General features: G+C 36.8%; 1 protein-coding gene across 6 annotated transcripts in view; it reads right to left on the bottom strand.

The window, feature by feature from the left end:
* Positions 1-19320, bottom strand: part of CLCN5 (Cl-/H+ antiporter 5) — a 185753-nt gene that overhangs the window by 8077 nt on the left and 158356 nt on the right. For all 6 annotated transcript variants that reach the window (XM_037057708.1, XM_037057709.1, XM_037057712.1 and 3 more), the window contains 7 exons: positions 19133-19255; positions 17824-18030; positions 14485-14565; positions 13707-14249; positions 11812-11998; positions 1827-2225; positions 1466-1682 (listed from right to left, as the gene is read on the bottom strand). In XM_037057708.1, coding sequence (XP_036913603.1) covers positions 1466-1682; positions 1827-2225; positions 11812-11998; positions 13707-14249; positions 14485-14565; positions 17824-18030; positions 19133-19255 — 1757 coding nt within the window. The remainder of the gene's footprint in view (positions 1-1465; positions 1683-1826; positions 2226-11811; positions 11999-13706; positions 14250-14484; positions 14566-17823; positions 18031-19132; positions 19256-19320) is intronic.

Below are 19320 nucleotides of genomic sequence, written 5' to 3'. Positions count from 1 at the left end.
TTCCGATATCTGAATAGAGGTGTGCCCGAAGGAAAAAAACAAAAGCAAGAAATTGAAAACTTATTTGAACAAATAATAAAGGAGAACTTCCCCAGCCTGGCAAAGGAAATAAACTTCCAGGAAGTCCAGAAAGCTCAGAGAGTACCAAAGAAGTGGACTCAAGGAGGAACATACCAAGACACATCATCATTAAAGATAAAGAGATTAAAGATAAAGAGAAAATCCTAAAAGCAGCAAGAGGAAGGAGAGAGTTACCTACAAAGCAGTGCCCATAAGACTATCAGCTGATTTCTCAAAAGAACCCTTGCGGGCAAGGAGGGGCCGGAGAGGAGTATTCGAAGTTGTGAAAGGCAAGGACCTACATCCAAGATTACTCTATCCAGCAAAGCTTTCATTTAGAATGGAAGGGCAGATAAAGCACTTCTCAGATAATGTCAAATTAAAGGAGTTCATCATCACCAAGTTCTTATATGAAATGGTAAAGGGACTTATCTAAGAAAAAGAAGATAATAAATATGAATAGTAAATTGAGAACAAATTCACAACTATCAACAAATAAACCTAATAGAAAATAACAACAAAAACAAAAACTAAGCAAGCAACCAGAATAGGAACAGAATCAGAGAAATGGACATCATATGGAGGGATTTCAGTGGGGAGGGAGAAGCAAGGAATAGGGGGAAAGGTACAGGGAAGAAGAAGCATAATTAGTAGGCACAAAAGAGATGGGCAGAGATAAAAATGGTATAGGAAACAGAGGACTCAAAGAACTTTTATGTACAACCCATGGACATGAACTAAGGGGGAGATGCTGGAAGGTTGGGGGGCAGAGTGGAGGGGGGATAAAGGGAGAAAATTGGGAAAACTGTAATAGCATAACCAATAAAAATACTTATAAAAATAAATCCTATAAGACATCTATTATACCCTTTTCCTCAACTTCCCTTCTTTTCCAATAAAAATAGGAGCTCTTCCTTTACTAGATAAGAAATATCCCAGAAAGAAAGAGCCTTGGCCTTGGGAGTCAAAAGACTTATGTTTAAAGGGTACCTCTACTATATCCTGACTGGGAGCCCTAGTGTAAATCTTTCAGCCTCATTGAAACTTGGTTTTCTCATCCTCAAATAATAATAACAAAGGTATTGTAAGGAGCATATACCATACATATACTACTTAATATCATTATAATCTCAGTGCTGCCTTTTCATAAGAACATAGCTGTTTCCTTTGTGGGAAGGAACTAAGCAATTTATAATGTGCAACCAACAGTTTACAGTCCTCAAACCCATTTTCTTCCCCAAACTCCTTTTCTATTAATTACGACAATTAAAAAAAACACATCCACCTTCATCTCAGAGCTTCAAAAAGGCCTGTAAATGCTACTAATATTTGTATGAATTAGGTTATTCTTTATCTCTCTACAGTGTTTCCACAATCCAATTTGCCTTCACCAAAGAGCTCTCACCCATTGTGTGTAACCAGGCACTGCCGCAGTCCCAGCTTGCGGAAGATATCCACGACTATCTCCATGGGGGTAAGGTCAGTCACAGTGAAGGGGCTGAGATCCAGGATGTTCCGAAGCTTTAGGGTGTGTGGAGTGTATGGTGGCATTGGAGGAGAATGCTCAGTGAAATAAATGATGGATGTGCTCACAACTCCATCCTGCTTTTTTCGAGCATTTTCTGTTTGAAAAGATGGGAGGAATTGAAAGTTAGTGTTATTTCTGGCTCCTAACTACTCCCCGCTTCCCTCCATCTCCCCCCATTTCATGAATATTTACTTATTTTCACAATTGATTCTATTACCCCCTTTTCTGGAATCCTTACCAATTGAAATAATGAGATCTCTTCGGAGGACAAAACCCACAAGCCTTTGGGACTCCCGGGACACCACTACCGGGAAGCCACTGTAAGTGGTTTCACTGATTATGGTCTCTACATCTTCCACAGTCATACTGTCCTGAGTAAGGACTGTCAACAAAGGATCATTTCTCCGGGGTTTCATCACATCCATTGCCAGGGTCTTATGAGCAAACTCTTCTTTGGCTTCAAGAAAGGGGTATCCATTGAGACGAATGTGGGCATCATAGATGCCCTCCCGGCCAAGAGCATCTGCTACCCACTTGCTTGTCATTGCTGCAGCCATCAGAGGCACAATATATTCCAAGCCACCAGTTAGTTCAAACATTATGACAACAAGAGAAACAGTCATCCGAGTTACTCCACCTGCAAAGTTACAAACAAGGCTATTGAAGGCAGGAAAAGTATAAGATTTATTACAGTTATCCTCCTACAGGTCCCATTCAGGAACAGCTTATTTAGCAAAAACATTGTTAAAAGGAGGTCTCACATATAACTGTACAGACTCCACCAATGCACTAAAGAAAGTTTACAATACTCATAGTCATAGTTCTCAAAATAACATCTACAACATTACAAGATAACTTCTCGATTCTTATTTTTGATTCATCTGTTACTCCCCGCAAGTATAAAAGTAATTGCAGAAGATATCCATAATTTGCATAACACTACAGAGACTAGAGGTTCTCTGGGATGTGCAGACACATTGAGAAAAATTCAAATAACAAAAGGATATAAAAGAAAGTCATTATCTAAAGTGCATGACCTAGAACTAAGCACAGTAAAAAAATTTGAATGACTTTTTATTTACTATGCAAAAATATATTTTTATACATAACCTCATATTATATGTTTAATTCCCCACAAGCCAAAGAGAGAACTTTAAAGGCAGCAATAGAGACAGTCAGTAACATGCAAGGGAACCCCCATTACAATCTCAGCTGATTTCTCAACAGAAACACTATAGGTGATAGAGATTGGCAGGAAATATTCAAAATAATGAAAGCTAAGCACATACAGCCTAGATTGCTCTACCCAGCAAGGCTGTCATTTAAAACTGAAGGCTAAATAGAGAGCTTTCCAAACAAATTAAGGTTAAAGAAGTTCATTACCACCAAACCATCACTGTAAGAAATGTTAAAGGACCTTGTGTAACAAGAAGAAATAGAGCAAAAAACATAGGTACAATATAAAAATGGCAATAAATAAGTACCTATGTATAATAACCTTAAATGTAATTTGATTAAATGCTCCAATCAAAAGACTGATCAATCAGTAGCTGAATGGATGTGAAAACATAACCCAGATCCAATCAGTAGCTGAATGGATAAGAAAACATGACCCAGATATACACTGTCTACATGAGACCAAACTCAGAGCAAAAAATTTTCACAGGCTGACAGTAAAGGAATGGAAGGAAATACTTCACGCAAATAGAAACAAGAAAAAAGCAGGTGTAGCAATCCTTATAAGTGACAAAACAGATGTAGAAACTAAGGCCATAAGAAAAGATAAAGAAGGTAGCTTCATATTCTTTTTTTATTTTCTGACTTGATCTTGATACTGATTAATCCTAATTGTAAAAGTATATTTTATTGATTATGCTATTACAATCATCCCAATTTTTTCTCCCCTTTATTTCCCCTCTCCCCTGCACTGCCACCAAGATTTCTTTTATATATTTAGGTGCTGCTGTATTGGGTGCATATATGTTTACAATCCAACAAGAGGACATAATCCTTGTAAACATATATTCGCCCAATATAGCAACACCTAAATACATAAAATAAATCTTGGTGGACTTTAAGGAAGATATTGACAACCATACTGTTATAATAGGGGATTTAAACAACCCACTATCAACAACGAACAGATATTCCACACTGAAAGACCAACAAGGGTATAGCAACATCACACAACACACTAAATCAGGGGTGTCAAACTCATTTTCACTAGGGGCCACATCAGCCTCACAGTTGCCTTCAAAGGGCCAAATGTAATTTTAGGACTGTATAAATGTAACTACTCCTTCAGAGTTAAGTGAGAGCTCTGCACTGACACTGGGTAGAAACTAGATGCCGGGCCATATAAAACAAGGTGGAGGGCCAGATTTGGCCCGAAGGCCTTGAGTTTGCCACCTGTGCACCAAATCAAATGGATTTAATTGATATATACAGAACATTCACCCCAAAGAAGTATATACATTCTTCTCAAGTGCATATAGATCATTTTCAAAGACAGACCACATATTAGGACACTAAACAAGCCTCAACAAATTCAAGAAAACTGAAGTCGCATCAGGCATTTGCTCAGATCGCAATGGAATGAAATTAGAAATCAACCTCAATAAAAAAGAGTAAAAAACATTCAAATACTTGGAGGCTAAATACTGTGACATGTTATTAAATAATGAGTGAGGAACCAATGAGGTTAAGAAGGAGGTAAAATTTATTCCTGGAAATAAATGAAAATGAACATACAACAACCCCAAATCTATGGGACACAGCAAACAAAAGCAGTCCTGAAAGGGAATTTCATAGCACTACATGCCTACCTCAAAAAGCAAACAAAAACAACAACAACAACAAAACTCAAATAAACAATCTAACATTATGCCTACAAGAACTAGAAAAACGACAACAAAGCTTAGAGTAAATAGAAGGAGGCAAATAAAATCAAGATCAGATCAGAAATCAATGATACAGAGACTAAAAAAACAATACAGAATATCAATGAAACCAGGAGCTGGTTCCTTGAAAAGATAAACAAAACTGATGGATCTTTAATCAGACTCATCAAAAAAAAGAGAGAGGGGACCCAAATAAATAAAAGCAGAAATGAAAGAGGCAAAATAACAACTGATAGCACAGAAATATGGCATATTATAAGAAAGTACTATGAACAACTATATGCCAACAAATTGGTCAACCTGGGAGATATGGACAAATTTCTAGAAGCACACAATACAAAACTGAATCAATAAGAAGCAAAAAACCTGAATAGATCAATAACAATGAATGAAACTGAAGCAGTAATCAAAAACTCCCAGCACATAAAAGCCATGGACAAGACAGCTTCTCTGGTGAATTTTACCAATCATTCAAAGAAGAACTACCTCCAATCCTTCTCAAACTGTTCCAAAAAATTTGAGAGGAAGGAAGACTTCTAAGCTCTTTTTATAAGGCCAGTATCATCCTAATCCCAAAAGAAGGTATAATGGCACAACAAAGAAAGAAAATTATAGGCCAATATCCCTGATAAACATAGGTACTAAAATCCTCAACAAAATATTAGTAAACCAGGTCCAGCAATACATCAAAAAGATCATACACCACAATCAAGTACAATTTATCCTGGGGATTCAAGGTTGGTACAATATTTGCAAATCATCAAATGTGATTCATCACATAAACAAATGAAAGACAAAATCACATGATCATATCAATAGATGCAGGAAAACACTTGATGAAATCCAGTACCCATTCATAATTAAAAAAAAAAACCTCTTAGCAGAGGGGGAAGAGAGGGATCACACCTGAATATAATAAATGCCATACATGAAGAACCTACCGGTAACATCATTTTCAATGGGCAAAAACTAGAAGTGTTCCCTTTAAGATCAGGCAAAAGACAGGGGAGTCTACTTTCATCACTCTTATTCAACATAGTAGTGGAAGTCCTAGCCACAATGATCAGAGGAGAAAAAGAAATGGCACTGAAACTGTAAAGGAAGAAGTAAAGCTGTCATTATTAGCAGATGACATGATATTGTACATAGAAGACCCTAAAGACTTCACCAAGAAACTACTAGATCTAATAAATGAATTTGGCAAAGTAGCAGGATAAAAAATTAATACCAAAAAATTGATGGCATTTTTATATACCAATAATGAGCTATCAGAGAAAGAAACTAAGAAAATAAACCCATTTCCTATTGCAAGAACAACAGAAAAATAAGATACCTAGGAGTAAGTTTAACCAAGAACATAAAAAAGAACTGTACTCTGAAAACTATAGGCCACGGAAGAAAGAAATTGAAGAATATACAAATAAGTGGAAGCATATACTGTGTTCATGGATTGGAAGAATTAACATCATTAAAATGGCTATTCTACCCAAAGCAACCTATACATTCAATACAATTCCTATTAAAACACTAACAGCATACTTCACAGAACTAGAAAAAATAGTCCAGAAATTTATATGGAACCATAAAAGACCCCAAATAGTTTCAGCAATTTTACAAAAGAACAAAGTCAGAGTTATCACGACTCCTGATAACAAACTATACTGTAAGGCCACTGAAATGGAAACAGCCTGGTAATGGCACAAGAACAGATATATAGATCAATGTAACAGATCAGAGAATCTGGGAATAAACCCATGCCTGTATGAGCAATTGATATTTGACAAAGGTGATGAGAGCATAAAATTGAGCAAAGGCAATCTCTTCAATAAATAGTGTTGGAAGAACTGGACTGGTACATGCAAAAAAAATTAGACCACCAATTTACACCATACACAGAAATAAACTCAAAAGGGATAAAAGACTTAAATGTAATTTCTGAAACCATAAAAATCCTAGAAGAAAACATACGGAGTAAAACATTAGATATTCAACCTAGAAATATTTTTGCCAACATATCTCCTCAGGCACTGGAAACAAGGCAGAAAATAAACAGAGAAAACTATATCATATTAAAAAGTTTCTGTACAGCCAAAGAAACCATCAGCAAGACACATAGGGGACCCACTGTATGGTAGGACATTTTTGCCAATGACACATTTGACAAAGGTTTAATATCCAAAATGTACAAAGGACTAATACAACTCAACACCAGGAAGACAAACAACCCAATTAAGAAATGAGCAAAAATCCTGAAAAGAACTTCTCCAAAGAGGACATACAGAGTACCTGTAGACATGAATAAATGTTCAACATCACTAATCATCAGAGAAATGCAAAGTAAAACCTCAATGAAATATCACCTTACACCTGTCAGAATGGCTACCATCAATAAATGGCTACCAGCAAGTGTTGGCAAGGTTGTAGAGAAAAGGGAACCATAGGTACACTGATGGTGAGAATGCAGACTGGTACAGACACTTTGGGAAACAGTATGGAATTTCCTTAAAAAACAAAAAATGGAAATGCCTTTTGACCCACTGATTACACTTCTGGGAATATACCCCAGATATCCCAAAACACCAATACAAAAAATATATACACCCCTATGTTTATAGCAGCACTATTTACAACAGCCAAGACTCGGAAATAGTCTAAATGCCCATCAGTAGATGAGTGGATAAAAAAGCTGTGGTACATTCACACAATGAAATACTACACAGTAGTAAAAAAGAAGAAGCTCTTACATCTTGCAACAACCTGGGTGGACCTGGAAAAAATTATGCTAAATGAATTATGCCAGTCAGTGAAAGACAAATATCACATGATCTCACTTATATGTGGAATCTAATGAATGTAATAAACCAACAAACAAAATATTAACAGAAGTTTAGATATATAAAACAGAGAGACAGTGGCCAGAAAGGAAGAGGAGCAATGGGATGAAAAATGGTGAAGGGACTAACCAAACACTTATGCACAATCTATGGACAGGAACAATATGGGGACTGTCTTGGGTGAGGACAGGGTGGGGCTGGGTGGAGGTGAGGAAAGGGAGAAAAAGCAGGAACAACTGTAACAGCATAAACAACAAAAAAATAATAATTCCCCACATGCTCCCTTTCCACTTTATGGTGGGAAGATTTTGTATATGATTGGAAATTTATCCAGCAATACATTAAAAAGATCATATACCACAATCAAGCGGGATTCACCCCAGGGATGCAAGGATGGTACAATACTTGCAAATCAATAAATGTAAAACACCACATAAACAAAATGAAGGACAAATATCACCTGACCATATCAATAGATGCTGAAAAAGCATTTGATAAAATCCAGCACCCATTTATGATAAAAAGAAAACACTCAGCAAAGTGAGAATAGAGGGAGTATACCCCAACATAATAAAGAGCATATACAAGAAACCTACTGCCAACATCATACTCAATAGGCAAAAACTAAAAGCTTTCCCCTTAAGATCAGGAACAAGACAAGGGTGTCTGCTTTCACCAAATCTTGAATATTCAACATACCACTGGAATTTCTAGCCACAGTGATCTGACTAGAAAAAGAAATAAAAGTCATTTACATTGGAAAGGAGAAAGTAAAATGTCATTATTTACAGAAAATATGGTATTGTACCTAGAAACTGTCATCATTTACAGAAAACATGATAGTGCACCTAGAAAACCCTATAGTCTCCACAAAAAAACTATTCGACCTGCCTTGGCTGGTGTGGCTCAGTGGACTGAGCATGGGCTGCAAACCAAAGGGTTGCTGGTTCAAATCCCAATCAGGGCACATGCCTGTGTTGCAGGTCAGGTCCCCAGTGGAAGCCATGTGAGAGGCAACCACACATTGATGCTTCTCACCCTCTCTTCCTCCCTTCCTCTCTCTCTAAAAATAAATAAATAAAAACTTTAGAAAAAACCCGACTCGACCTAATAAGTGAATTTGGCAAAACAGCAGGATACAAAGTCAATATTCAAAGTCAATGGCATTTTGGTACACCAACAATGAAATACCAGTGACACAAACTAGAAATAAAATTCCATTTACTATAGCAATAAGAAAAATAAAGTACCTAGGAATAAACTTAATCAAGGAGGTCAAAGACTTGTACTTGTAAAACTGTAGAACACTGAAGAAAGAAATTAAAGAAGAAACAAACAAATGGAAGCATATACCACATTCATGGATTGGAAAAATTAACATAATTAAAATGTCCATACTACCCAAAGCAATCTGTACATTGAATGTAATTCCTATTAAAATATGAATGGCATATTTCACAAATCCAGAACAAGTTTTCAAAAATTTATGTGCAACCAAAAAAGACCCTCAATAGCCTCAGAAATCTTGAGAAAGAAGAACAAAGTAGGAGGGATCACAATACCTGATATCAAACTATATACTACAAGGCCACTGTAATAAGTTTAACAATAACCCACAACCTTCAGACCAACTAGGGCCATTGTAATCAAAACAGTCTGGTACTAGCATAAGAACAGATACATAGGTAAATGGAACAGAATAGAAAGGCCAGAAATAAACCCAGGTCCCTATGGTCAATTAATATTTGATGAAGGAAATATGAACATACTATGGAGTAAAAAAATAACCATTTCAATAAATAGAATTGGAAGAACTGAACTGGTACATGCAAAACAAACAAACAAACAAAAAAACTAGACCACAAACTTACACCATATACCAGAATAAACTCAAAATAGATAGAAGACTTAAATATAAGCTATAAAAGTCCTTGAGGCAGTAACATTTCAGATAGTCCATGAGCAATATTTTTGCCAGTATATCTCCTAGGACAGGGGAAATACAGGAAAAAATAAACAAACGGGACTACATAAAATTAAAAAGCTTCTGCATGGCTAAAGAAATCATCATCAAAGGGAAAAGGGAACTGACCGTATGGGAGAACATATTTGCCAATGATACATTGGATAAGAAGAGTTTGACCTCCAAAATATATAAAAAACTCATACAACTTAACACCAGAAAGACAATCTGATTAAAAAAATGACCAAAGGACCTGAACAGACACTTCTACAAGGAGGACATGCAGATGGTCCATAAACATATGAAAAGATGCTTAACATCACTAATCATCAGAGAGATGCAAATTAAAACCATAATGAGATATCACCTCACACCTGTCAGAATGGCCACCATTAATTAATAAATTAAAAAAAAAAAGCTGGCGAGAATGTCGAGAAAAGGGAACCCTGGTGCACTGTTGGTGGGAGTACAGACTGGCACAGCCACTGTGGAAAACAGTAAGGAGTTTCCTCAAAATATTAAAAATTCAACTGCCTTTTGACCCAGAAACTCTGATGCTGGGATTATACCCTAAGAACCCTAAAACACTAATCAAAAAAAAAAAAAAAAAACCTATGCACTGCTATGTTTATAATACCACAATTTATAATAGCCAAGTACTGGAAGCAACCTAAGTGCCCATCAGTAAATGAATGAATAAAAAAACTATGGTACATTTATACAATGGAATACTACACAGCAGAAAGAAAGAAGGAGCTCCTACTCTTTGCAACAGCATGAATGGAGCTGGAGAGCATTATGCTGAGTGAATTAAGCCAGGCAGTAAAAGACAAATACCATATGATCTCAACTATAAGTGGAACCTAATCAACAAAAGAAACAAGCAAGCAAAATATAACCAGAGACACAAATTAAGAACAAACTGACAGTGACCAGAGGGAAGGTGAGAGGGGATAATGGGTGGAAAAGAGGAAGGATTTTCAGGGACAAGTATAAAGGACACATTGACAAAACCAAAGGGGCTTAGGATCAAGGGTGGGAAGTGGGAAATGGCTGGGGTGGGGTGCAGTGTTGGGGGGGAAATGGAGATAATTGTACTTGAACAGTAATAAAAATGTGAAAAAAGAATAATTAAAGAAAAAGAAATGATAAATGGAACAAATATGTAGGTATCTAAAAAAAGGGAAAGAAAGAAGGAATTCCTACCTTTTGCTGCAGCATGGATGGAACTGGAGAATATTATACTAAGTGAAATAAGCCAGGTAGTAAAAGACCAATACCACATGATCTCACCTATAAGAAGAATCTAATGAACAAAATGAAGTAACAAGCAAAATAGAACCAGAGGCACAGAATCATGGAATAGACTGACAGTGGCCAGAGGGGAGGGGGTAGGATAACAATGGTGGAAAGAAGGGGAAGGGACTAGTCAAAGAACATGTATGAATGACCCATGGGCATGGACAATGGTGTGGAGATTGACTGAGGGAGTAGGGGGTGGTCTGGGTAGAGGAGGGCAAAGGGGGAAATTGGAAAAACTGTAATAGAATAACAATAAAATTTTTTAAATGATGTTTATTTAAAACTGCATTTAAAGATGTTAAATATCAACATCGCATTCAATGGGTGCATAATATAACATTAAATATATGTACCATAATTTATTTAACCAATCCCTTACTGTGAACATTTACGTTGATTCCAACTTTTTGCTATTATAAATAATACCATGATGAACATTTTTTGTGCAGATATCTTTGTGTAAATTTCTAATGATTTCCTCAGTATGATGAAATCTGAGAGTAAAATTACTTGTAAAGTGGAGGGATGTAGATATATGGTAAAGAATGCTTTCATTTTTTAAGCATCTAGCAAGTATTTAATAAAGGAGTATGCTATCATAGACAATAGGGGAATCTACTTTTAATAAAGCAGTTAGAGAAAAATGGAAAAATATTTAGCAGAAAATTTGAAGGCTGAAAGAAACCAACTATGCTACAGCTGGGGGAGAAGCAATCTTTGAAAAGGGAGCAGCAAGTACAAAGATCAGGATAGAGGAATAGGCTTGATATATCTGAAAAAAACTCAGGGCAGGGAAGGATGGGGGAAAAAACTGTATTTTGGGCAATCAAGGATGCTTTCTTAAAGCACTGGAAAAATGGCAAACCGAACAGGAAATGGTTACTTAAAAAATCTGTAGTCAAAAATTTGTGGGGAAAAAAATCTGTAGTCAACTGTGTTTAACATCATTCTTCTCTTTTTAAAAAATAGTTTTTATTTATATTTAGAGAGGGGAAAGGAGAGAGAGAGGGAGAGAAACATCAATGTGTGGATGCCTCTCATGCACCTCCTACTGGGGACCTGGCCCACAACCCAGGCATGTGCCCTAGACTAGGAATCAAACTGGTGACCCTTCGATTCACAGGCCGGCACTCAATCCACTGAGCCACACCAGCCAGGGCTCATTCTTCATTATTATGTCACCTGGGTAGCAACTTCTTTGAAATTAATACAAACACTACTCACCTAAGCAGGCTGCAGCACCAACCATTGCATAAAGGCCAGGAGTAATGCAATCAGCTCCTTGACTACACCAGCTATTGAAGATGCCCCAGTCATGGTGGTAATAGGCCAGTTGTTCCATTCCTACTCCTAAAAGTCGACCTGCTATAGCACCAACAGCCATGCTAGGGATAAAGAGGCCAGAAGGGATCTGCAAAGAGAAAGCAACATAAGGTTAGTGAGAAATAACAGGATTGCCTGGTATAAGTAACAATAGGACATTGACCCTCTGCAAAGCAAACAGGCCAATACCAATGTAACTACGCACTATGCTAGCAAGTCGCTGTATAGACTTGTGTAACACTACAGAGACTAGAGGTTCTCTGGGACGTGCATCAAGTACGACTGCAAAGAAGTTTACCCTTATTTGGGGTCCACCAGGCTAGAGCCTGAACTCTCCAGACCAACACAAAATTGGAGGCAGAAATTAAGCCTTTCTCAAAGAAAAAGGAAAATAGATGGAGTTTCTCATATATGCAGACACCTTCCCCAATTTTGAATTCTTATCAACAACAATGATCCTTTATTGACTATCTACTATTTTCTATTCTGAATGCTCTAAACATAAGACTTAGGAAGGCAGGTGCTATTATTTCCAAATCACAAAGAACCCAAGGTTCAAAGAGGTTAAATAACTCACCCAAGGCCAAGATTTAGTAAAATACTGGTGCTTGAGTTTAAATGGAATGCTCATAACTACTCTCATATATTGAACCTTAACCCATTATTCACAAAAAGAATGGCACATCAGGATTCAGTTTATTTTCTAACAATAAAAAGATTAAATTATTAATTCTTTTAAACAAGATAGTGACTGGTTACATGACTATTCAGAAAAGGAACGCTTATCTATTTTTCCATTCTTTTTTGACTCCTAAAATATTATAGTGAATTCTCAATTTTCTGAGCTCAGAGAGAAATATGACAAGGACAATCAAAACAGATTATTTTTAAATAACTTGTGTTTGATTTTTACAATACATTTGAATCTGGACAGGTCTGATGGTTAGAAAATTCACTTTAAATAAAAGAATGAAGCCACAAGCAAAAATTATTCAAGAAGTGCTACAAAACTTTCCAGGGTGTTGAGGAGGATAGATGATATCATTTCAGAGATTTCAGTACTGCCTAAACTGAACTGCTATCTCTAACTCCCTGGTTTGAATTTCCACCTCCCTACAGAATAGAAGAAAATAACTTGGTAGTGGGGTGCTAGAGAAAATACAAATAAAAACCAGGAAGAAGGAAAATATCTTAACAAAACTTGTTTTCTGGTTTCTTCTGAAACATGGAAATAATAATGGGTACTAAAAGTAAAAATTGCCCCCTGATGTCTTCTTTTGACAGTTTAAATATTAATTTAGGGTCACCTGTGAAGTTCTTGATAATTGAACATTTATACCAAGTGTAAAAAATACATTTAGATATATACATTGGGCTAAACTATATGAAATTGATTTTTAATGGTCAAAATGGTTGAATATTGGCAACTTCATTTTTCTCGACCTGGTATTTTGCTTTATTGGGAAACTATAAAACCACCCTTTAAGGACCAACACTATGTTGGTCAGATATTGTTTTAATATACAATGTATAGGAATAAATACATTCCTCTAAAAAGTTTATATTTCTACTTAAAATCTCAGCACCGAGGTTTACATTTTGCCTAAAACTAGGAACTTTAGATAGAGGTACAATTGTCTAAAAGTTATGAGGGTATGTGTACAAAGGCCTTTTGGGGTTGAGGAATAACATTAATTGAATTTGGAAGTGCCACATGAGCTTTGAGGATTGTGTATCTTTGCTTTACTCTCCAAACCCACAGCCACACATACATTCAAGTACCAAAAGAATCTCACCTTCATGCCAAAGGTGAATATGGTAATGACAATTTTCATTATGAGTGTCAAGGCCAGCTGCCACATGGCACTATAGACTCCCGCACCAGCAGGTCTGTCAGGTAGTTCATCCCCCTTGCTTGTGTTGAAACGGTTCTCATAATCACAGAGCTTAGAGGAGTCCAGAAGACCACAGTCATTAAACAGTTCAGAAATGAGCTCACTTGTACTCATCCGGGTGTATTCATTGGGGAAAGCCAGGATGGCAGTGATGGCTGTCACGACAAGTACCTCTATAACAGGATACTTGCCCAACTGGGTGGTCTTACGCTTCCGACACCAGGCAATGTTTGTGCGGATAAATAAAGCTCCCCACAGACCACCAAATATGCCCAGCAGAATGAATGGCACAAGCTCAAAGAGATGCCACGGGGTGTGAAACTCCACGTAAAATAGAACCAGACGGCTGTTCCCAAATGGATTGATGGAACGTAGAGTAAATGCTGCCACCAAAGCTGCAAAGAACGAACGCCACAGCGTTTTGAGGGGGAAATAGTAGCTGACCTATAAGAGAGAAGGTGAAAAAGCAAACTCAGTCAATATGAAGAAACTATTTCAGGTGAAAAGTTGGTGCTGCAGGAATTAAGAACTCAGAATGAGAACTGCCCAGAGATTTCTGGTCACATGGTAAAGCACTGAGTTACGGAAAACACTTTGGAACTGCCACATACATAGATAATGGCCAGGATTCTCAACACAAGAGCATGCATATGTGCTACAAACAATTAAAAGTAGTTACCTCTTCTAGGCTGAATAATACTCCACCAATAGGTGCCCCAAAGGCAACAGATACACCAGCTGCTGCTGCAGCCGACAAGACCTACAAATCAAAACTCAAAATTAGTGATAGAATAATTCCACTTTCCTATGGTCAATCACAGCTTTAAAAGGAACGTTAGTGGCTATTAAATATTTTTAAAAACTTTAAATGCTCCATATGCAGTTTATCAAAATTAAGTTCAATTTATGTTTACTTTGAGAGCAAACACTGTATGCTGGATTTAAAACACATGTTTCACATGCTTGAATACATATAGGGCCTTTCCTTTTTAATTAATTAATTTAGGCATGTGCTTTATGTCAAATTATGCTCCCATCCCCAATAATCAATTCAGTAACCGAATTTGAATTTGCAGACCTATTCACCACCTAAATGAAGTACTTACAATGATGTGTTTACATAGCACTCTCTTTGTAAAGAAATTCTTTTTAATCAGCTTAACAATAACCCACAACCTTCGGACCAACTAAGAAATGCTTTTTAAATGAAATTTTAAGAAAGGCTATAATGATACAACACTGAAGTCACAATGGGCTCACAGCTATTCAGGAGCTGCAAATATCATACAATAGGTATTTAGGTTTTCCTATACTGTGTATACTACTCCACATCAGGGACCTATGAAAACAGAAATAGGGAGCTAACTAGAAGCAAGGTTGGTAATAGATTTTGAAGGAAAGAGAAGACCTAAGTATGTTTAGGTGTGGCAAGGTAAAGGACTAAGAGGGAGGGAAAAAGCATGAGAAATACACCAGCACTAATGGAAATATAAAGTCTTTTCATTAGACTCCACTTGCTATGTAGTAATAATATGATTTGGAGTCGTAAGAAAGTATTTCAAAGAGAAAGTTGAACAAAATTAAGAATTTTTGAAGAATAAAATTCTTGGAGAAGTAAGTAGGCAGGTTTCTCTGGGCGTATAGCATGGGCTAGAAAAATGAAGGGAAGAGTGAGGTATACGATGCTAACTAGGAAGGACTTTGAAATATATGGCTGTAATGGCTTTCATCTGAGAAGGATGACAGTCAACATGAAACTTGAGAAAGGGTATTTTAGTGACTATCTAGGATGAATCATGTGGAAGAAGAACCGAGGTAGCTAGTTTGCTATAATTTTATGTTGTAGAGTTGAGTCTGTCTATCCCCTTGCTTCTCAAATCTCTATTTTATTCAGCTATTTGCCCACCTTGACACAAAAGGTTACTGCCAATGAGCAGAAAAAATAACTGGAAAGGCTAAATAAATAAGCAATAGGGAGTAAACTAAGATTCAAATATTCATGAGTGTAGTTAGAAAAATGTATGACATTTATATAAAGAAAGAGCCAGATGAAACTTCCCTCCCATTTTATAATTATTTGAACAAAAATGTCACTCTTATGGAATAAAAGTAACCAGCAGTGTATAGTTTTAAAATCACCTCTACCCATGCAAAACCAGGAACAATCAACATTTCACTCTCACCAGTTACAATGTTTTTTTCAGCTCTTTAGCTTCTGTCGATCATAATTCCCATATAACAACCTCACCACCTTAATATTGCTTTTGTGTCCCTCTACCATTTGACAGGTAACTAAACAATCTATCCCACCCCCCCTTGTTAGCCTTTCTCTACTGGCAGGAACTTTCCCCCTTGACCTACCAAAATGTATTCCATATTTGAAATTTCAACATCTTTAAATTTCCTTCTAAGCCTTTTATTTTCCTTTTTGTCAAAATAAATCACTAGGTTGCAATTTTATGAAAAAGCCCTTTCTAATAAAATGGCCTTGGTCTTGACCCATTCCATATGTGATTTCTTTGTAATTCAAGGAAAATAAAGCAAGAACCATTATTTTCTTAAATCCTTAATTATAACAGGACAAAAGCAAACAATGACTTGGAACATTTTTTTAAAAATTGTTCTTCCTCCTCAAAACCATAAATGTGAGAAAGCCTACAGAGATGCTGTGGTGGAACTAATTTAGTGGGGTTAAGACATAAGGCAGAGAGAGATCCAATACAGAGACAGATTTAGTTTGGTGTCAGATAGAAATAAAGCATGAAGATGCTGGAATCTGAAATGTGCTGAGTGTGTATTCTTTTCACAGGAATAAACAACTTCTTTCAAAAACTCTTCTATTATTTTGTAACTTATTTTGTAATAGAAACAGCACATACTTGTATAGAATTATATATAATAAAAAAGTTCAAATCCTTACTTCTTTACTATTACTTCAGTTTCCCATTTACTAGAGGTAGACATTTTTTAACAGTTTGGGGTAAAATCACTTTTCAGACATTTTCTTTCTAGGTGCACATACACTGTGGAAAGCAATATTGAGTTTACTTAAAAAATTAAAAATGGAATTGCCTTATGACACAGCAATTCCACTTCTGGAAATTTATCCAAAGAAACCTGAAACACTAATTCAGAAGAATATAAGCACCACTATGTTCATTGCAGTGTTATTTACAATTACCAACATTTGGAAGCAACCCAAGTGTCCATCAGTAGATGAGTGGGTAAAACAACTATGGGATATTTACATGATAGATTACTACTCAGCCATAAAAAAGGAAGAAAATTTTATCCCTTGTGACAACATAGATGGACCCGGAGAACATTATGCTAAATGAAATAAGACAGTCAGAGGACAAATACCATATGATTTCACTCATATATGGAATCTAATGAACAAACTGAACTAACAAGCAAAACAGATAGACCCATAGATAGAGAGCAGGATGACAGCTCAGCAGGAGGAGCTAGGGGTGGAAGAATCAAGCAAAAAAAAAAAAGAGAAAGAACTCATGAACATGGACAACGGTGGAAATAGAAGAGGGTATGGGGTATAAATGATAATTGGAAAAAATACAATAAATAAAATAAAACATTTTACTATATACCTTATTCTTAAATCGTTTTTTTAAACCTAACAGTGTTTTCTAGCCATTCTTCAATGTCAGTATATTAAAGGTTATCTCAGTCTTCTTAACAGTTGCATAGTATTCTATAGTACATACAGATGATTGTTCATTCAATGACTTCCCTGTTGATGCACATTGTGATTGTTTCAGTTTTTCACTACGTTGACAAATGCTGCACTGACTATTCCTATACATCTCTGGGCACACACATGCTAGGACATCTATAGGATAAATTCCTAGAAGTGGAACTTCTGATTCGAAGGGTATTTGCATTTACATTGGTACAATCCCCAAATTTTCATCCCTATGAAGGCACCATTTATCTTTTCACCAAAGAGAGAGAGACAGACAGACAGACAAACACTATTAAGGTCATTTGTTATTATTACCTCTCTGCGCTTGGCTTCATTCTTCCTGTATTTGTTGAAGCAGTGGCACAGGATGTTCCCGCAGCAGCAAGCCACGTGCACTAGGGGGCCCTCTTTGCCCAGGCTCAAGCCAGAAGACACTGCCAGCACCAGTGTGATGGTTTTGATAATCAGGGTCCACTTACCCAAATAGCCCCTAATAATAAAACCACTCAAGATAGTTTTTATCTGCAGGTCAAATACAAAGAGATTGGATATAGACTCAGCAAGTAAAGCAGGATAAGAAGTAACAACCTGGACCTCACTGTAGAAACTATACCTTTTGAACAAGTGACATAAATGCCTGACCTACAGTGATCCTATTTTGGGGCAGGGGGAGCCCAGGAGCCCAAGAGAGTGAAAACTGTTAAGTTTTCATATTTATATCTTTTCTTTCTTTCTTTTTGGCCATATGATAGCTAGACAAGGGAGGATTATAAGTATGAGAGTGTGTATGTGGAGAAGGGGAGGTGGGAAGGAAAGGTATTTTCCTTACAGACTCATATAGCCTGATTCTCTGTCAGAAAAATTTGTAACTATGACTTGGTCAGGAGGCAGAGAAGGGCAAGATCATCTGGGTAACCTTAAATCTCAGTGGTTTTAGTCCCTGTCAAGCAATCTAAAGCAAAAATATTTAGAAACAGGGCTTTAATCACCATTTTTCTAGTGCAAATTAGACTGTAGGATATACAGCACAATACTTTTCTTCCTTTTTTTAAAGATTTCATTTATTTATTTTTAGAGAGAGGGGAAGAGAGGCAGAAAAAGAGTAAGAGGAAACACTGATGTGTGAGGGAAACATCAATCAGTTGCCTCTTGTATGCACCCCAAATGGGGAACTAACCAGCAACCCAAGCATATGCTCTGACTGGGAACGGAACCCACAACCTTTTGTTTTGTGGAATGGTGCCCAACCAACTGAGCCACAAAGGTCAGGGTCAAAAATAGTTTTCTTTCTTCTGTTCTGACAAAGTTAACAATACCACTATATTCTCATGCCAGAATCTTGGGATCTACCACAGAAGCTTCTTGGGTAGGGAATGGGGAAGGTCTTCAGGGACCTGGCTCACCAGGAACCCACAGGAGGTTACAAATCAACTCCTGTTAATGTACAGGTGGCCCAGGCTGGGAGGAAACTTAGGGAAGACCTAAAAAGGTCCTAGATTACCTCAGGATCTGATCCTGTTTAATATTCATATTGTGGTATGTACTGTATGTAATACATATTAAAGTGTTTAAACCAAAGAAGATTCATTATTGTTAGCATTTATAAGCCACTTTAGAGACTCACCTCAGGGATTCCAGAGCCACAGGCGTAAGGTGCAAACACCTTCACAAGAGACACAGCAAGAAAGGCAAACAGGAGAGCCCAGAGGACGTACATAAAATAATTGACTATGTAGGCAAAGGCTCCCTGGAACAGGGAAAAAAGAAAAGAAGCTTATTTTAGCTTAGTCAATTTCAGTAAGGCATGCAGCT

The sequence above is a fragment of the Sturnira hondurensis genome, unplaced genomic scaffold (assembly GCF_014824575.4).
Source record: "Sturnira hondurensis isolate 20B ecotype Veracruz unplaced genomic scaffold, ASM1482457v3 Scaffold0009723, whole genome shotgun sequence".
Classification (NCBI taxonomy): domain Eukaryota; kingdom Metazoa; phylum Chordata; class Mammalia; order Chiroptera; family Phyllostomidae; genus Sturnira; species Sturnira hondurensis.
The sequence above is the reverse complement of the archived record's forward strand: the minus strand, read 5'-3'. Positions and strand labels throughout refer to the sequence as shown.